The sequence below is a fragment of the Balaenoptera musculus genome, chromosome 2 (genome assembly GCF_009873245.2).
Source record: "Balaenoptera musculus isolate JJ_BM4_2016_0621 chromosome 2, mBalMus1.pri.v3, whole genome shotgun sequence".
Classification (NCBI taxonomy): domain Eukaryota; kingdom Metazoa; phylum Chordata; class Mammalia; order Artiodactyla; family Balaenopteridae; genus Balaenoptera; species Balaenoptera musculus.
The window spans coordinates 91700058-91718090 of NC_045786.1; the positions used below are offsets into that span (position 1 = coordinate 91700058).

General features: G+C 41.3%; 1 protein-coding gene across 3 annotated transcripts in view; it reads right to left on the bottom strand.

Moving 5' to 3' along the window:
- The window catches only part of RAD51 (RAD51 recombinase), a 37652-nt gene extending 30164 nt beyond the window's left edge, over positions 1 to 7488 (bottom strand). Inside the window, exons 1-2 of one of the 3 annotated variants that reach the window (XM_036843310.1) lie at positions 7233 to 7477; positions 3482 to 3556 (exon numbers count right to left, since the gene is read on the bottom strand). In XM_036843310.1, the coding sequence (XP_036699205.1) occupies positions 3482 to 3556 (75 nt within the window). In that variant the 5' untranslated portion in view covers positions 7233 to 7477. Of the gene's footprint in view, positions 1 to 3481; positions 3634 to 7232 lie in introns of all 3 variants that reach the window. The other 2 variants (XM_036843309.1, XM_036843308.1) reach the window with 2 other exon arrangements.
- Between the last annotated feature and the right edge of the window lie 10545 nt (positions 7489 to 18033).

An 18033-nucleotide genomic window follows, 5' to 3' on the forward strand; every position in this document is an offset into this window, starting at 1 on the left:
AGTAATATTCCACTGTATATATGTACCATATCTTCTTTTTCTTTTTTTTAAATTAAAAAAAATTCTTTTAATTTTATCTTTGACTGCGTTGGGTCTTTGTTGCTGCGAGTGGGCTTTTCTCTGGTTGCAGCGAGCGGGGGCTACTCTTCGTTGTGGTGCGCAGGCTCCTCATTGCGGTGGCTTCTCTTGTTGTGGAGCACGGGCTCTAGGCACGTGGGCTTCAGTAGTTGTGGCACACGGGCTCAGTAGTTGTGGCGCACGGGCTCAGTTGCTCCATGGCATGTGGGATCTTCCCGGACCAGGGCTCGAATCCGTGTCCCCTGCATTGGCAGGCGGATTCCTAACCACTGTGCCACCAGGGAAGTCCCCACATCTTCTTTATCCATTCATCTGTCGATGGGCATTTAGGTTGCTTCCATGACCTGACTATTTTAAATAGTGCTGCAATGAACTTTGGGGTGCATGTGTCTTTTTGAATTATGGTTTTCTCTGGGTTTATGCTCAGTAGTGGGATTGCTGGGTCCTATGGTAATTCTATTCTTACTTTTTTAAGGAACCTCCATACTGTTCTCCATAGTGGCTGTATCAATTTACATTCCCACCAACAGTGCAAGAGGCTTCCCTTTTCTCCACACCCTCTCCAGCATTTGTTGTTTGTAGATTTTCTGATGATGCCTATTCTAACCAGTGCGAGGTGATACCTCATTGTAGTTTTGATTTGCATTTTTCTAATAATTAGTGATGTTGAGCAGCTTTTCATGTGCTTGGCCATCTGTATGTCTTCTTTGGAGAAATGTCTGTTTAGGTCTTCTGCCCATTTTTGGATTGGGTTGTTTGTTTTTTTTTAATATTGAGCTGCATGAGCTGTTTATATATTTTGAAGATTAATCCTTTGTCCGTTGATTCATTTGCAAATATTTTCTCCATTTTGAGGGGTGCCTTTTCGTCTTGTTTGTAGCTTCCTTTGCTTTGCAAAAGCTTTTAAGTTTCATTAGGTCCCAATTGTTTATTTTTGTTTTTATTTCTATTACTCTAGGAGGTGGATCAAAAAAGATCTTGCTGTGATTTATGTCAAAGAGTGTTCTTCCTATGTTTTCCTCTAAGAGTTTTTTAGTGTCCAGTCTTACATTTAGGTCTCTAATCCATTTTGAGTTTATTTTTGTGTATGGTGTTAGGGAGTGTTCTAATTTCATTCTTTTACATGTAGTTGTCCAGTTTTCCCAGCACCACTTATTGAAGAGGCTGTCTTTTCTCCACTGTATATCCTTGCCTCCTTTGTCATAGATTAGTTGACCACAGGTGCGTGGGTTTATCTCTGGGCTTTCTATCCTGTTCCATTGATCTATATTTCTGTTTTTGTGCCAGTACCATATTGTCTTGATTACTGTAGCTTTGTAGTATAGTCTGAAGTCAGGGAGTCTGATTTCTCCAGCTCCGTTTTTTTCCCTCAAGACTGCTTTGGCTATTCGGGGTCTTTTGTGTCTCCATACAAATTTTAAGATTTTTTGTTCTAGTTCTGTAAAAAATGCCACTGGTAATTTGATAGGGGTTGCATTGAATCTGTAGATTACTTTGGGGAAGTAGAGTCATTTTCACAATATTGATTCTTCCAATCAAAGAACATGGTATGTCTCTCCATCTGTTTGTGTCATCTTTGATTTCTTTCATCAGTGTCTTTCTGAGTAGAGGTCTTTTACCTCCTTAGGTAGGTTTATTCCTAGGTATTTTATTCTTTTTGTTGCAGTGGTGAATGGGAGTGTTTCCTTAATTTCTCTTTCTGATCTTTCATTGTTAGTGTATAGGAATGCAAGAGATTTCTGTGCATAACTTTTGTATCCTGCAACTTTACCAAATTCATTGATTAGCTCTAGTAGTTTTCTGGTGGCATCTTTAGGATTCTCTATGTACAGTATCATATCATCTGCAAACAGTGAGTTTTACTTCTTCTTTTCCAATTTGTCTTCCTTTTATTTCTTTTTCTTCTCTGACTGCCGTGGCTAGGACTTCCAAAACTATGTTGAATAATAGTGGCAAGAGTGGACATCCTTGTCTTGTTCCTGATCTTAGAGGAAATGCTTTCAGTTTTTCACCATTGAGAATGATGTTTGCTGTGGGTTTGTCTTATATGGCCTTTATTTGTTGAGGTAGGTTCCCTCTATGCCCACTTTCTGGAGAGCAAAACCAGTAGTTTTAAACTAGCACTATGTATATTAAAATAGACTCTTGTCATGAATTGGATTAAACCTGTAACTCTAAACCTTTTATGACTAGGATTCTAAATGAACTTTGAGACCCTGGGCCCTAAAAGCCCACTTTAAACATTTCCCAAAGTTTTCCACATCAAGCACACATAAAAAAATGTTTTACACTAAGCTGGGGTAAACAGCTAAGACTGCCCCAGAGCAAAGGTGAGCATATCTTAGCATAACCTTTTTGTAGCACAATAACTGGAAAGCTCTGTTTTAACAGCTGATATTAAAGATGGAGAAAACTACTTTTGGTCAGGGATTTATATACCACTGCTCAAAAACAAACCACCCAAAGGTACTTCTTTCTCCCTATATACAAAGTCAGCTTTGATTTTATTAGCCACCAAAACCATGACTTCTAGGACAGCATGAATTAGTAGGGGGATGTGTATGCATTTGGGGGTCAGGGAAGGTTTGGGAGAGTGGAGAGAATAGTACCTGCCCATAGAAACCGGTCTGTTATTAATATTTAAGCAAAAAGCAATACACATGTGTGGGTATAAGGATGCTCACTGAAACCAAAAGTTATGACTCTGAATTTTCCAATGTTTATCACAAACCCGTTTAAGTAACTTCCAGAGAGTGGAAGCTTAGGGGCCAATGGGAGGAATATGCATAAAGAGACAGAAGAATGAAGGCTTTCTCAGCATTTTCTCCTGCTTCTTTCAGCCCAAGTCAACTGCACTCACTCTGGGGCCTCTGTACAATGCACAGAAATAGTGCAAGGCCCCAGCTCTGGTGCTTGATGTTCTTGTGCAGAGTCTTGAACTCTTACAACGTAACCCCAAGCCCTTCTCTCTGCCTATCACAGCTGTCTTCCTAGTAACCTCAGCACAGATCGAGGTCAGTGGAGAGACATTGTTCCTCTCCCCTTCCTGCATAGCTGGCCCAGGCCATTGTAATTCCCTGGACAATAATTTCATACTTAGTACAAACAGCAGAGACTCTACCATGGGATCATAGGGCTTCTTAGTTTCTGACATCCAGCTCTAAGAAAGAAAAATGATAATGTAGTAGAAGAATTATTGACAAAAAAAGAGATCTGGCCAGACATGTTTAGCAACTGTCTTAAGCCTTTCCACAGAATCCTTGACAACCCTCCTGAAAACTCTAATTTGGATTTTGACCTTAGGTAGTAAACCAATGGTTTATGTAAAGGTTGTGATTTCTCCCAATAGGTAGAACAATCTTGTCCAGCATTATAATTCTAAAATCAGCAACCAAGCACATACCTCTAATCGAGAAATAGGTTGTGGGCCAAAGCTCTCTTCTTCCACTGAAGTATCTGCATTTGCTTCAAGCTGCATCTGCATAGCCATTAGTTAGTGTTCAATACTGAAAAGTACAGATGGCCATCAGGAAGAACACTAGAGAAAGTACAGAGCTGCAAACACAGTTTTACAATAAATCTCTTAAAGAATTACTTGCCAGGCTTTTGGCTTAATCACTGACATACCCATGGCAGGAAAAAGAAAAAAAATCTCTCACCAGCCTTCCCTTCCACCTAGATAGCTGTATCAGAAAGACTTTAGGAGGAGCCAGGAATATCTTGCTTCTTAAAGTAGAACAGCTTGGACTCCCCTGGCGGTGCAGTGCTTAAGAAACCGCCTGCCAATGCAGGGGACATGGGTTCCATCCCTGGTCCGGGAACATCCCACATGCCATGAAGCAACTAAGCCTGTCACCACAACTACTGTAGCCCGGGTGCCCTGGAGCCTGCGCGCCGCAACTACTCAAGGCCACACACCTAGAGCCCATGCTCCGCAACAAGAGAAGCCTGCGCTCTGCAACAAGAGAAGCCCGCGTGCAGCAACGAAGACCCAACGCAGCCAAAAAATAAAATTAAAAAAAAAAAAAAAAGATGAACAGCTTAACTAGATCAACTATATCCCTCTGTTCCCCTGCTTCATATTCCTTAAGGATAGGGGCCAAGTCTCATTTATTTGTATACACCTCATGATACATTATAAATCTTAGGTAAATCTTAGGTGTTTGGTAAATATTTAGCAAGTGAATGCAGACTTTCCAGGACTCTACTTAAAAAAAAAAAAAAAAAAATCGATGAAAGGTTAAACTGTTTCAGTTCCATCGTTCCCTTCCAGAAAGCAGGGTTTTGGGGTGGTGGGACAGGAGTGAAATAAAGGTACAGAATAATTGCCATAAGCCTCCATTCCTGATAGAGAAACAATGGACTGAGATGAGAGAAGTATCCCCACCTTAGGCAAGGACGGCTTGTAGTCACACAGTTTGCTTCTAATAGAAGTGTATGAAATTTAAAGATCACCATTTTTTGGGGGGGGGGCTGTGCAGCATGTGGGATCTTAGTTCCCCAACGAGGGATCGAACCCGCACTCCCTGCATTAAAAGTGCAGAGTCTTAACCACTGGACCACGAGGGAAGTCCCATAAAGATCACCATTTTAATCAACTCCAGACCTCACTGAATGCACAAATGAATAAATAACATGGAATTACCTTGCTCAGTTTGAAATATTCCATATAAATATAAGGCCTATACCAAAAGTCAGATTATTTTGATAGAGTTAAGACTGCTCAGGTTGAAAAGAATGAAGAACAAAAAGATTTCTATTATGAGGTATTAGTAAAAGCAAACAAGTCTTGATGGCCACAAGAATAAATATACTTAAATCACACCAAAACAATCTGGACAATTTAACAAGCAAGATAAATTTAACTCAAAAGACAACAGATAAGGGCTTCCCTGGAGGCGCAATGGTTAAGAATCCGCCTGCCAATGCAGGGGACACGGGTTCGAGCCCTGGTCCGGGAAGATCCCACACTCCACAGAGCAGCGAAGCACGTGTGCCACAACTACTGAAGCCTGCGCACTTAGAACCCGTGCTCGGCAACGAGAAGCCACCACAGTGAGAAGCCCACGCACTACAATGAAGAGTAGCCCCCGCTCGCTACAACTAGAGAAAGGCTGGGCGCAGCAACAAAGATCCAACGCAGCCAAAAATAAATAAATAAAATTAAAAAAAGAAAAAAGAAATCTCCATTCTTAGAGACTTGACAGAAGATAACCATTTGTTCTTGATTGGTTCAGGTGTAGCTCTTAGATGGTATGTTTAGCATAATGTGAGTTTATGATAATTCCAAATATCAGAATCACCTGAAGGCAACTTAAATTTAAGTGTCTTCCTTCATAATTTATGAAAAAGATGGCTTGAACTGTATTCACATAGCAATAACCAAAAAGCAAAAGACTGAAAAACTAGACTGTATTTAAATTTAGAACTTCTATTCATCAAAAGACACCACTGTGAGAATGAAGTCAAATGACAGTGAGGGGAGAAAACATTTACCACAAATATAACTGGTAACCAGAATATATAAAGAATTCCTTCAAATCAGCAAGACAGACAGACAACCCAATAGAAAAATAGGCAAGAGATCTTAACAAGCACTGCACAACAGAAGATACCAAATGGCTAATAAACATATCAACAAATGCTCAACTTCATTAATGATCAGGAAAATTAAAATTAAAACAACAGGGCTTCCCTGGTGGCGCAGTGGTTGAGAGTCTGCCTGCTAATGCAGGGGACACGAGTTCGAGCCCTGGTCTGGGAGGATCCCACATGCCGTGGAGCAACTAGGCCCGTGAGCCACAACTACTGAGCCTGCGCGTCTGGAGCCTGTGCTCCGCAACAAGAGAGGCCGCGATAGTGAGAGGCCCGCGCACCGCGATGAAGAGCGGCCCCCACTTGCCGCAACTGGAGAAAGCCCTCGCACAGAAACGAAGACCCAACACAGCCAAATATAAATAAATAAATTAATAAATTAAAAAAAAAAGAAAAAGAAAAAAAAATTAAAACCACAAGGTAACAAAATTTAAAAGATTGACAATACTAAGTATTAGCAAACGTGTGGAACAACTAAACACTCGTTCACTGCTGGTTTGAGTGTAAATTGGACAACTTTAGAAAACTAGTATTAAATATGGAAGGTGAAGATAGGCAAATGCTATGACCCAGGAATTTCACTACTCTGTATTATTAACCCACTGAAAAGCATACACGTGTGCACCAAAATGTATGCAGGAATATTCTCGGCAGCCTTTCTCATACAAGTTAAAACTAGAAACAATCCCGATATCTGCCACAGGTATAATGAATAAGGAATACAACACAGGAACAAGAAAGAACTGCTAAATGCAAAGACATTTACAAACCTGCAGACAAAATGTTGAGCAAAGGCAGACACAAAAATATATAGTCTTCCTTTATACAAAATTCAAAAACGGGCAAAATTAGACAATGGTGTTAGTAGTCAACACTGTGGTTACCTCTGGGGAGAAGGGAGAGTATTAGAGAAGGGGGCACAAGCAGCAGCTGGGCTGCTGACAGCATTCTATTTCTTGACCTGAGTGGTGATTACACAGATATATTCATTTTGTAATGGTTCATGGAGCTGTAAACACTTTTATCTGTGCATTTTTCTATTTGTATATTACACTTCACTTCAGAAGTTTAAGAAAAAACAAATCTCACTAGAAATCATTCCCTAGGCATCGCTTGAACGGTTTTCCGCATTAAAAAACGCAAATACCTTATTGGCAACTGGAGGTGAGTACTTTGTAAGCCAAACTTTGTGTAATGGAAAGGGCACTGATCAGAAATCCGGAAACCCTAGCTCTGGCTTAAGAGCTGCGACTTTTAAGTCACTACACCTCTCTGGATCTTGGGCTTCCTCGCCCACACCCATAAAGTGGATGTTGCAAGTGAAGGCCAGTAAGGTTCCTCCCAGTTCTAGAATGCGCTTCTATTTTCGCCACAATGAGCTCCGAGGGTCGGACGAGCCCGGGCACAACCCTGCTCCGCCCCGCCCCGTCATATCCGAGTTTTTCACTTGGCATGGAGGGGCCCCTAAGCCCGCTGAGGGAGCTGGGGCCCAAGTCTGGGTCTGGGTACGGGTCCGGTTTACGCGGTGGGAAGGGGCCGGGTCTGCGCCTCACACTCACCTCCGCCTGCAGCGTAACTCGCCCGGGCGGGCTGCACGCTCCGACTACAGTCCGCCGGACCCGCGCGCGGCCGACCCCGGACGGACTGCAGACCCCCTCTCCTGCGCCCCACTTCTCTACGCCCTTGCTCCGGCCTTCTGCACGTAACCCAGGCGAGTTTCAGCTCCTAACTGCGCTCCTGGGGGGCGTCTCAACTGTCTTCAGGCCTCGGTCTCAGGCGGCAGCCTCCACTCCGTCTGCCGCTTTCGGAAATCCCGCCAAATCCTATTGGGCAGGGTCACGCCTGCGTCAACGTAACGTCTCCCCGCCCTTCTCGGGTCCGCCTCCCCGCCCCTTCGGCTACTCGTGAGGCCGAGATAGGCCGAAAGAACTTGACTTCGCAGGATGTTTTGGGTTCCCCTCTTGTTTTTCTCCCTTAGAACTAATTCAAAATTTGGAAGTTACGTCCTTTTTCCCTTTACCAGATCGGGGACTACAACTCCCAAGAGGTAGTGGGCCGGCCCGAGACTACATCTCCCAGTATGCACCGCGGGAGGGCGACGCAGCTTTAGTTCCTCACCACCTGTAGGGAATAGCTAGGCTTTTCGGAACTCTTGATTTGTTTCTTAAGCATCTAAAGTGGGGTATTTGGCCCTTCAGGTTGCTTTGAATCTCCAACTCAGTCAAATTCTGGAGCCAGGGGCTTTCTAGGCCCTTGTAGGTAGTGGAGCTGAGGACGCTCGAGTAGATGGATGAAACTGGAACATACAGCTAATGGAGGAGAGGAAGAAAGGACTGAAATATTAGTAAAGCTGTGGTACTTCACTGGAGATTTGCGGGACTCCAGAGGAAGGAGACATTGATTTTGAGAATGTAAATCTTACCGTGGTTAAAAGTTGATTTCGGTTTTAAAGGTTGGGTAGGGTTTCCTGGGCGAAGAAGAGGAGATGGAAAACAATATAAGCGGATAGAGCAGCATGGGTATGGAAATTAACAATGTGGTCAAGGAATACTGTTGTCTGATGAGGCAGGAGAAGTGTCGTAACAGGTGCTGAGACTGTTAAATTTCATTTATTTCAGGCTATGAAGAGGCTTAAGACCATTATAGAGCTTTAGCCTTTATTCTTTTTTTTTTTTTTTTTTTTATTCATTTATGGCTGTGTTGGGTCTTCGTTTCTGTGCGAGGGCTTTCTCTAGTTGTGGCAAGTGGGGGCCACTCTTCATCGCAGCGCGCGGGGCCTCTCATTATCGCGGCCTCTCTTGTTGCGGAGCACAGGCTCCAGACGCGCAGGCTCAGCAATTGTGGCTCACGGGCCTAGTTGCTCCGCGGCATGTGGGATCTTCCCAGACCAGGGCTCGAACCCGTGTCCCCTGCATTGGCAGGCAGATTCTCAACCACTGCGCCACCAGGGAAGCCCTAGCCTTTATTCTTTAGGTAATGGGGAAATCACTGAAAGTTTTTAACCTGATGAGTCATGTGCTTAGACCTGTTTTTTGTTCCCCACCACTTTATATTTGTGGAGTGCTTTAAAATTCGTAAAGTTTTTATTTAATCCTCACACTGTTACCTTGTGGCATTGAAGGATAGATTTCAGGAGAGTGAGAGTAAAGACTACAGAAACTGTTAGGAAGCTCTTGCAATATTTCAGGCAAGAGAGGAAGGCCTGAGCTAGAGCAGTGACAGAGAGAACAGATTCAGGAAGCATTCTGGAGGTAGAATCAACCTAACTTAGTGGTTATAGATGATACCTGGGGATAATAGTGAACTGCCTTCCATACCAGAGATACGCACCTTCACCTCCTATTCTTCACATACTTTCCTCCTGAGAGCACCTGCAAACCCACAGCCCCTCTTGGCTGAGTGAAGATACATGACTTTGACCTTTCATTAAAATGGAATTCCTTTGGCTGTGTGGATGTCAAACCAGAGAAACCCCATCTGCAGAAAGATTAAGAAGTTGAGAGACTAAGAAAGTGGGAGAGAGTCATACAGAAAGAAACAGTTTTGAATTCTGACTGCTTTCCAGATCTTTCCAATTTCTCAGGGGCCCAGCAGCATTTAATGCTCTTGAGGTCCGTGAGATACCCCTATGTTCCAATGATCTTCCATTTTTTTCTGCTTAAACAAATACGTCTTTTCCTCCAAGACAACCCACTAAGAAGTCAGAAATGAGACAAAATAGATTTCTTGATAACAGTTAAATTAGCAATCCATGAGAATATTTATAAATGTGTAATTGAAAAGTTTTGAATATATCCTAAGTTACAATGTAAGTGACCTATCTGAAATCTCAAGGAGGCACCTTCTAATAAGACCAAAACTTAATCAGCAGAAATTTGATAATTCGTCTCAAGAAAAAGTGATCTCATCAGTATAGTCACCCTGGAGTATAGAAAGGGAAATCCAGAAAGGGAAACCCCATGTCACATCCAAGTGATCTATTTGAGTAGTGCAAGGACAATTCAATATTAGGAAGTCAGTTATAATTGGCTATATTAATAGGTCAAGGAGAAAAAACAAATGGTTAATTTCATCATTTTGGAAAAGCATCTGTCAGGGAGGAAGAAATTTTCCTCTACCCTCCTAAGTTCTTCTGCCTGATCTAAGAATTAAATTGACGTAAGACAAAATCAAACAAAATTTTAATAACATGTATACCTGGGAGTGACCCAGGAAACCTGAGTTACTCCTCAAAACAGCAGGAACCCTCACCTTAAATACTGTCTTTAGTAAGGACAAAAGAGGATGTTGGGGGTAGTGGTTTAGGACTTCAGAAGAGAGGAAGGCAATTCACAAGCAGATGGAAAAGCAAACGTTTGGCAAATAAATGTTTGGCCATGCAGAGACAATGGAACACAGGGTGGACTTGTTTTAGGCAATTAGGGGGAAGGTCAAAGTTATTTCCTGACCTTGATTGGGCCTTGATTGTTTTCAACTCGAAATAACCCACAAACCAAAGAGACATTTTGGTGTGCCAAGTTTTGCTCCCCTACATATCCAATAAAATTCAACATAAATTCCTGATTAAGGGGAAAAAACGGTAAAAAGGAATTAGATATTTGCTTAACATCATCAGTAATATATAGATACAGATATCCCAGACAAGCTGCCATCATCTCTTTGCTAATGAAATGTTAGAAACACTTTCATTAAAATCAAGAACAAAATTATCTATTGCCACTATTATTTACTATTGTGCAAAAAGTGCTACTAAGTGCTATAACAAAAGAATGAAATAATAAAAGATAAAAAACAAATAATAAAAGATGCAAATCTTGGAAAAGATTTACAGATATGATTATATACCTGGATAGTTTAAGGGACAATAAGTACATTAGTGTAGCTAATTACAAAATATAAAAAGATCAGAGCTTTATTAAGTGCTAACAATAACTAGATAATGTAATAGAAAAAAGATCCCATTCAAAGTAGCAACAAAACCCATAAATGTCTACGAATAAACTTTAAGAAATATTCAGGACCTGCATGGAGAGATCTCTAAAACTATGTTTGCAGAAGAGCTCAATGTTATAAAGTTGAAAATTCTCCAAAATCAGTGAATTCCTAATAGAAATCCCAATGGGATTTGTGGCAATCGCTGTCGGTTGGCTACCCAACAGACACTGCCCTCCTTTATGGCTAAGAGAAACTAGTATGTGGAAGGATGCTCTCTAGTAAGATTTTTGGATGACTTTGTCTTCATCTGCATTCTTTTGTGTATGGTTTGAACTTTTTGTACAAATTTGTTTTGATTTTATGATGATAGTTTTTTTTTTATTCTTTTTTTTAATGTATTTATTTTATTTTATTTTTGGATGCACTGGGTCCTTGTTGCTGTGCGTGGGCTTTCTCTAGTTGTGGCAAGCGGGGTCTACTCTTCGTTGTGGTGCATGGGCTTCTCACTGAGGTGGCTTCTCTTGTTGCGGAGCACCGGCTCTAGGCACGCGGGCTTCAGGAGTTGTGGCTCACGGGCTCTAGAGCACAGGCTCAGTGGTTGTGGCGCACGGGCTTAGTTGCTCCACGGCATGTGGGATCTTCCCGGACCAGGGCTCGAACCTGTGTCCCCTGCATTGGCAGGCGGATTCTTAACCACTGCGCCACCAGGGAAGCCCTATGATGATAGTTTTAAATTGTAACAAAAATATAAAATGTCTCAGAATAAACTTAATGAGAAAAGTATACATCAAAGGAAACTTTAAGATATTAAAGAAAGGCCTTCCTTGGTGGCTCAGTGGTTAAGAATCTGCCTGCCAATGCAGGGGACACAGTTTCAAGCCCTGGCCGGGGAAGATCCCACATGCCGCGGAGCAACTAAGCTCGTGCGCCACAACTACTGAGCCCGCGTGCCACAACTACTGAAGCCTGCGCACCTAGAGCCCGTGCTCCGCAACAAGAGAAGCCGATGCAAGGCGAAGGCTGCGCACTGCAACGAAGAGTAGCCCCTGCTCGCCTCAACCAGAGAAAGCCTGTGCACAGCAACAAAGACCCAACGCAGCCAAAAATAAATTTAAAAAAAAAGATATTAAAGAACGACACAAAACAGAAAAGCATACTATCTGCTTGTAATGGAAGACTCAACATCTTTTTAAAAAAATTTAATTAATTAATTAATTAATTATTTGGCTGCACTGGGTCTTCGTTGCTGTGCGCAGGCTTTCTCTTGTTGCGGCGAGTGGGGGCTACTCTTGGTTGCGGTGCACGGGCTTCTCATTGCAGTGGCTTCTCGTTGCAGAGCACAGGCTCTAGGCACGCGGGCTTCAGTAGTTGTGGCACGCAGGCTCAGTAGTTGTGGCACACAGGCTTAGTTGTTCCGCTGCATGTGGGATCTTCCCAGAGCAGGGCTCGAACCTGTGTTCCCTGCATTGGCAGGGGGATTCTCAACCACTGAGCCACCAGGGAAGTCCAAGACTCAACATCTTAAAGGTAGCAGTCCTCCATTAGTTGATCTTTAAATTTAATACAACATGATCTCAGTAAAAATACCAACAAGGTTTTTATTTTGGAACTGAACAAGCTAGTTCTCACGTTTATATGGTAAAATAAAAAGCAAGAAGAGCCATGAAAATCCTGAAATAAAAGGGCCTGAACTGACCAGCTATTAAAACAAATTATAAAACTACAATAATTAAAATGTACTTGTGCTAAAAAGATAGGTCAATGGCACAGCCTAGTTATCCCAGTGTCATAGTTTCCTATCACTGCTAGTAACAAATTACCATAAATCTAGTGGCTTAAAACAACAAAGATGTATTATCTTACAATTCTGGAAGTCAGAAATCCTAAATTCTGAGTTTCACTGAGCTAAAATCAAGGTGTTGGCAGAATTGTGTTCCTTCTGGAGGTCCTAGGAGAGAGTCTATTTCCTTGCTTTTTCCAGTTTTTAGAGGCATCTGCATTCTTTGCCTTGAGGCTCCTTCCTCCATCTTCAAAGCCAACAATCACTTTGACCTTGGCTTCCCTCATCACATCTCCTTCTCTGACTCTGACATCCTGACTTCCTCTTATAAGGATCCTTGTGATTACACTGGGCCCACCCAGCTAATCCAGGATACTCTCCCCATGTCAAGATCCTTCAAAACATCTGCAAAGTCCCTACTGCCATGTGAGGTAACATTCACAGGTTTCAGGAATTAGGATGTGGACATCTTGGGACTTCCCTCATGGTCCAGTTGTTACGATTCCGTACTCCCAATGCAGTGGGCCTGGGTTCAATCCCTGGACAGGGAACTAGATCCCACATGCCACAACTAAAAGATCTCACATGCCACAACGAAGATCCTGTGCAGCCAAATAAATAAATAATTTTTTTTTAAAAAGGATGTGGACATCTTTGGGGGGCTGTTGTTCTGCCTACCATGCTCAGTTATAGATACGAATACACAGAGAAATTTAGTATATGATAAAAGAGGAATTTTGAATCAGAGGGAAAAAATATAGAGGGTTTATTAAATGGTGTTGGGATAACCATATAGCCATCTGAAAAAATTAATTTTGATCCTTATCTCATACTTTATGTTAGGATAAATTTCTAAATGAATCAAAGATATAAATATAAAGTGTCAAACCATAAAAGTTCTAAGAGAAACCATGGGCCTTACAAAAGCTATAAAGGAAAATATTGAAACATTTGACTATTGTCGATGGAAAATTAATCAATATTCAGTCTAAGAAAGAAACAGAAAATTTTATTTGAGCTAACCTGAAGATTATAACCCAGGAGACAGTCTTTCAGAAGCTCTGAGGACTGTTCCAAAGAAGTAAAGGGGGAGGCCAGTATGTATGTGATTTTAACAAAGGGGTATGTGCAAACAAGCACACATCTTGGTAGAAGGTTACTGCTATATGAAAGGAATGGATATCTTAGTTAATGGTGTTAGTGCTTTTCTAAGTATGGGAAGATGCAAGAAACTGGGTTCATAAAATTTTCTCCTGAAAATATCTATCTGAGGGCCAGTTCTGCCAGTTTTCCCAGAGCAGGAAATGCCTCATCCTGCTCTTCGCCCTGAATTCCTTTCTCGGGTGTACTGTAGGTCAGTGACTGCACTGCTAACGACTGGAATCTTATAGAACTGGATGGTGGCCAACATTCTTGTTTTCTTTTTTTAAATATTTATTTATTCATTTATTTACTTTTTGGCTGCATCGGTTCTTAGTTGTGGTACACAAGATCTTTCATTGTGGAGCATGGGCCCTTCATTGCAGTACACAGGCTTCTCTCTCGTTGTGGCCTGCGGGCTCCAGAGAGCGTGTGGGCTCTGTAGTTGCAGCACTTGGGCTCTCTAGTTGTGGTGCACGGGCTTAGTTGCCCTGCGGCATATGGGATCTTAGTTCCCCGACCAGGGCTCCAACCGGCATACCCTGCATTGCAAGACAGATTCTTAACCATTGGACCACAAGGGAAGTCCCTGGCCACCATTCTTTATCTTACAAAACCCTCCCTTTGTGTCTTAATTTCGACCAAGGATGGGAGGCATTTCATGACCAATTTGTCCCACAGCGCTAGGAATACTCATTCTCAGGTCAAGCAAGGATTTCATTAATAGGCCACTCATTGTGCTATTACTGGACTCAGCCCTATTAACAGTAGCCCAAAGCCTCTGGACCGCCTGTCTTACTAGTCTGTTATGGTCCAGGAAATGGCTTCTTCCCATATCTAGAGTTAACACTATTACAATCATTGCTCTTATAGACCTATATATTTGGTCAATCATTTCAAGTTCCCTAGTCATTATTATTTTACTGAAGGCTTAGTCACACATTTGGTAGTGCAAAAAACAATAACCTTGTAAAATAGGCAGAATACAAGTAATATAGCTAGTAACATTAATAAAGTAAGTAAATATTTAAGCTAAGAATTTCCATTAGTATCTCCCAGTATCTTCCCAGGTCATCTGACCCAGTCTGTTCTGGACCAATCTCTATTCATTAAGTTCACCAAAGATGTCTACACATACAATGTGGGTAGTGGTTCATCATGATCCCTTACAGGATTGAGAAAGGAATGATTTCTTCTAAGGATTATATGGCTGGTGCCAGAAGAAGAAAAATTGATCTTTATGGTTAAGCAGGTATTTCTGCTGTTGGGGAGGTCTGGTTAATACATAATGCAGATGCACAATGCACACTGGAGGGGAAGGAGGAGGCCCGAAAGGGCAGAGAAATATTTTATGTTTAAATTTTTGTCTTGCCTTAAAATACGAATTTTATTTCATCACTATATATCTTTAAATTTCTAAATGGCAAAACCCATCATAAAGTCAAATAAACCAACAAACTGGGGGGAAATTTGGCAACCTATATCACAAAGAGTTCTTTTATATTTGAAGACATTCTACAAGTCAATGAGAAAGATAACTCAGAAAAGTGGGCAAAGATTATCAACAGTACCCAGAAAAGGACATAAAAATTTCTCTAACGCATATATAAAGAAGCTCAACCTCATACATAATGAGAGAAATATAAATTAAAACCATACTGAGATACCACCAAAAAGTTGGGAATGCACTGTATTAGCAAGTTTGTGGCACTCATTGCTAGTAGGATTGATTTGATTATTTTAAAGGGCAATTTGGTGACATCTATTAAGGTTACAAATGCAACTAGACTTTGACCCAACAGCTCCATTTCTAGGAAAATATCCTGCAGATAAACTTACACATATGCAAAGTTTCAGCATAGGTTGCAGTAGCAAAAGGTGATAAAAAACCTACATGTTTATCAAGAGAGATATCGTACATCCATCCAGTGGGTTATGATTTAATAAAAAGGAAAAATATGGGTTGGAAGCTCTTTATGTATTGATCTGAACCTATCAAGATATGTCATTAAGTGAAAAAGGCAAAGTGAAGGACAGTGTGTATTGCTGTGCTATTTGTGTAAAAAGAAGGAGAGAAGAAATATATATTTACACACTCATTCCTAATTGCATACATGTTTGCTTTTGTATTCAAGATAGCTTTGAAACGATGGACAAGAAACTGATAACATTAGTTGTCTCCAAGAAGGGAAACTGGGTGTCTGGGGGCAGACTAAAAGAGACATGCTTACTTTCCTTTCAGTACTTTTTGAATTTTGGGCCATATGAATGTATTACCCACTCAAAAACTAAAAATAATACAGATTTAAGTCTGATTTAAAAAAATGAACACAATACAATTTTTCATTTTGGAAAAATTTTAAAGGATGGGGATACATCACCAGCAAGAATTTGGCATAGTCTAGGGAGGAAAGAAACAAAATTTGGCATCAGAAACAGTTACAGGAAGATATACTTCCTAATGGAATAAAAGCGATTCATCAAGCTTCCCTAAAGCCTGGATGAAACCTCTCTCAGAACTATACTACCTCTAGTTAGTTGGCCACCAAGCAAACCTCTTTTCATTTGCAATTTTTCATTTTGAAAAAATTAAAGCCTGGGAAGGGACTTCCCTGGTGGTCCAGTGTTTAAGACTCCGAGCTCCCAATGCAGGGGGCATGGGTTCAATCCCTGGTTGGAGAACTAGGATCCTGCATGCAGCACAGTGTAGCCAATAAATAAATAAATAAAGGAATAACACAGTGGCTATGTAAATCAACCATACTTCAAAAAAGAAATAAAAATAAAAATAAATTAAAGCCTGGGAATTCCCTGGCGGTCCAGTGGTTAAGACTCCTGCACTTCCACTGCAGGGGCAGGGTTGGATCCCTGGTTGGGCAATTAAGATCTCGCATGTTGCTTGGCGGCCAAAAAAAAAAAAGCCTACAGAAATGTTGAAAGAACGGTGCATTTGAACACCTATGCACATGTTGCTGTATTTGTTTCTCTGTTTCCTCTCACATGCATATATACACATACCCACATATACATATATTTTTAAAATTTGTGGCCGCACCGCACGGCATGCGGGATCTTATTTCGAAGACCAGGGATGGAACCTGAGACACCTACAGTGGAAGCGGGGAGTATTAACCGCTTGACTGCCAGGGAAGTCCCGCCCACATATATACTTTAAAAAAGCCATTTGAAAGTAATTTGCAGACATGTATTTCCTAATAAGGACATTCTCCTACATAATACTATTATCACAGTCAAGAAATTTAACATTGCATCAAATTTCCAAGTCCCCAAAATATCCTTTATGAATTTTTTTTTTAAATACAGAATTCAATCAGGGATCAGGCATTGCCTTTCCAAAGGCTCTTTAGTCTCCTGTGTTCTAGGAGAATTCCCCTGCCTTTTTGTTTTGTTTTGATTTCATGACATTTTAAAAAATTAATAAACAGAAAACTCAGTTAAGTAGAGTCAGGAGACCAGAAGGGGGAGCTCTCAAACCTTGCACTGATAGCAGAGCCCAGCAAAAAGCAGAAAACTCCTCTTCTTTCCTGGCAAGGACTCAACCAACAAAAAGCCATGAATTCCTTGTTTACTGCATCCCTCCCAGCTTCCTTTTCCTCTCTATAAATGTGTTCTCCTTCCCTTATAGTGTGGGGACTTGCATGTGGCCCACCATGGTTGCAAATCTTGAACTGCAATTCTCTGCTGATCCAGAATAAACCCATTTTTGCTGGAAAAATATCTGGCAGTGTGTTTTAGGTCAACAACATTGACACTTTTAAAGAGTTAAAGCCGGTTGTCCAGAGAATCTGGATTTGGTTATTTACTTCCTCATGATTAGATTCAAGTTCAGCATTTTAAAAAAATCAGAATACTATATAGGTGATGTGTATCAAGCAATCTCATTTGTTCCTTACTAATTCAATTTCCTAGTACTCTGACAAAATGGAAGGAGTCCTTGGGCAGCAGACATGCGTTGTAAATAAAAACACCTTTCTACAAGTATATTTCCCCAAGATTCAGCTGAATACAGTTTTGCTATGATTCCTTAAGATTCAGTCATGTGAATTTCAATCAATGTCACAGCCAGTATACTCATAGGCATCCAGTTTTCCCATGAAAACAGCCCAGCTGAACCTTGGTTAACATACCTATGAATTTAAAATGTATGTATCTGTTTATATGAGGTACTATTGTTACCAAACCAAACTAGGGTCCACTTGCCTGCTGTGCAGCAAAGTCAATTTACTGACTCTGGGGTGTGGTGAAGGAAGGAACAGTGTTTATCGCAAGGCACCAAGCAAGGAGAACAGGTAACTCATGCTCAAAAACCCAAACAGGGAAGTGTGTTTTTTTTTGTTTTTTGTTTTTTTTGGCATGTGGGATCTTAGTTCCCCAACTAGGGATCAAACTCACACCCCCTGCACTGGAAGGGCAGAGTCTTAACCACTGGACCACCAGGGAAGTCCCTCAGGAAAGTGTTTCTAAAGGCAACACTTGGGGTAAGG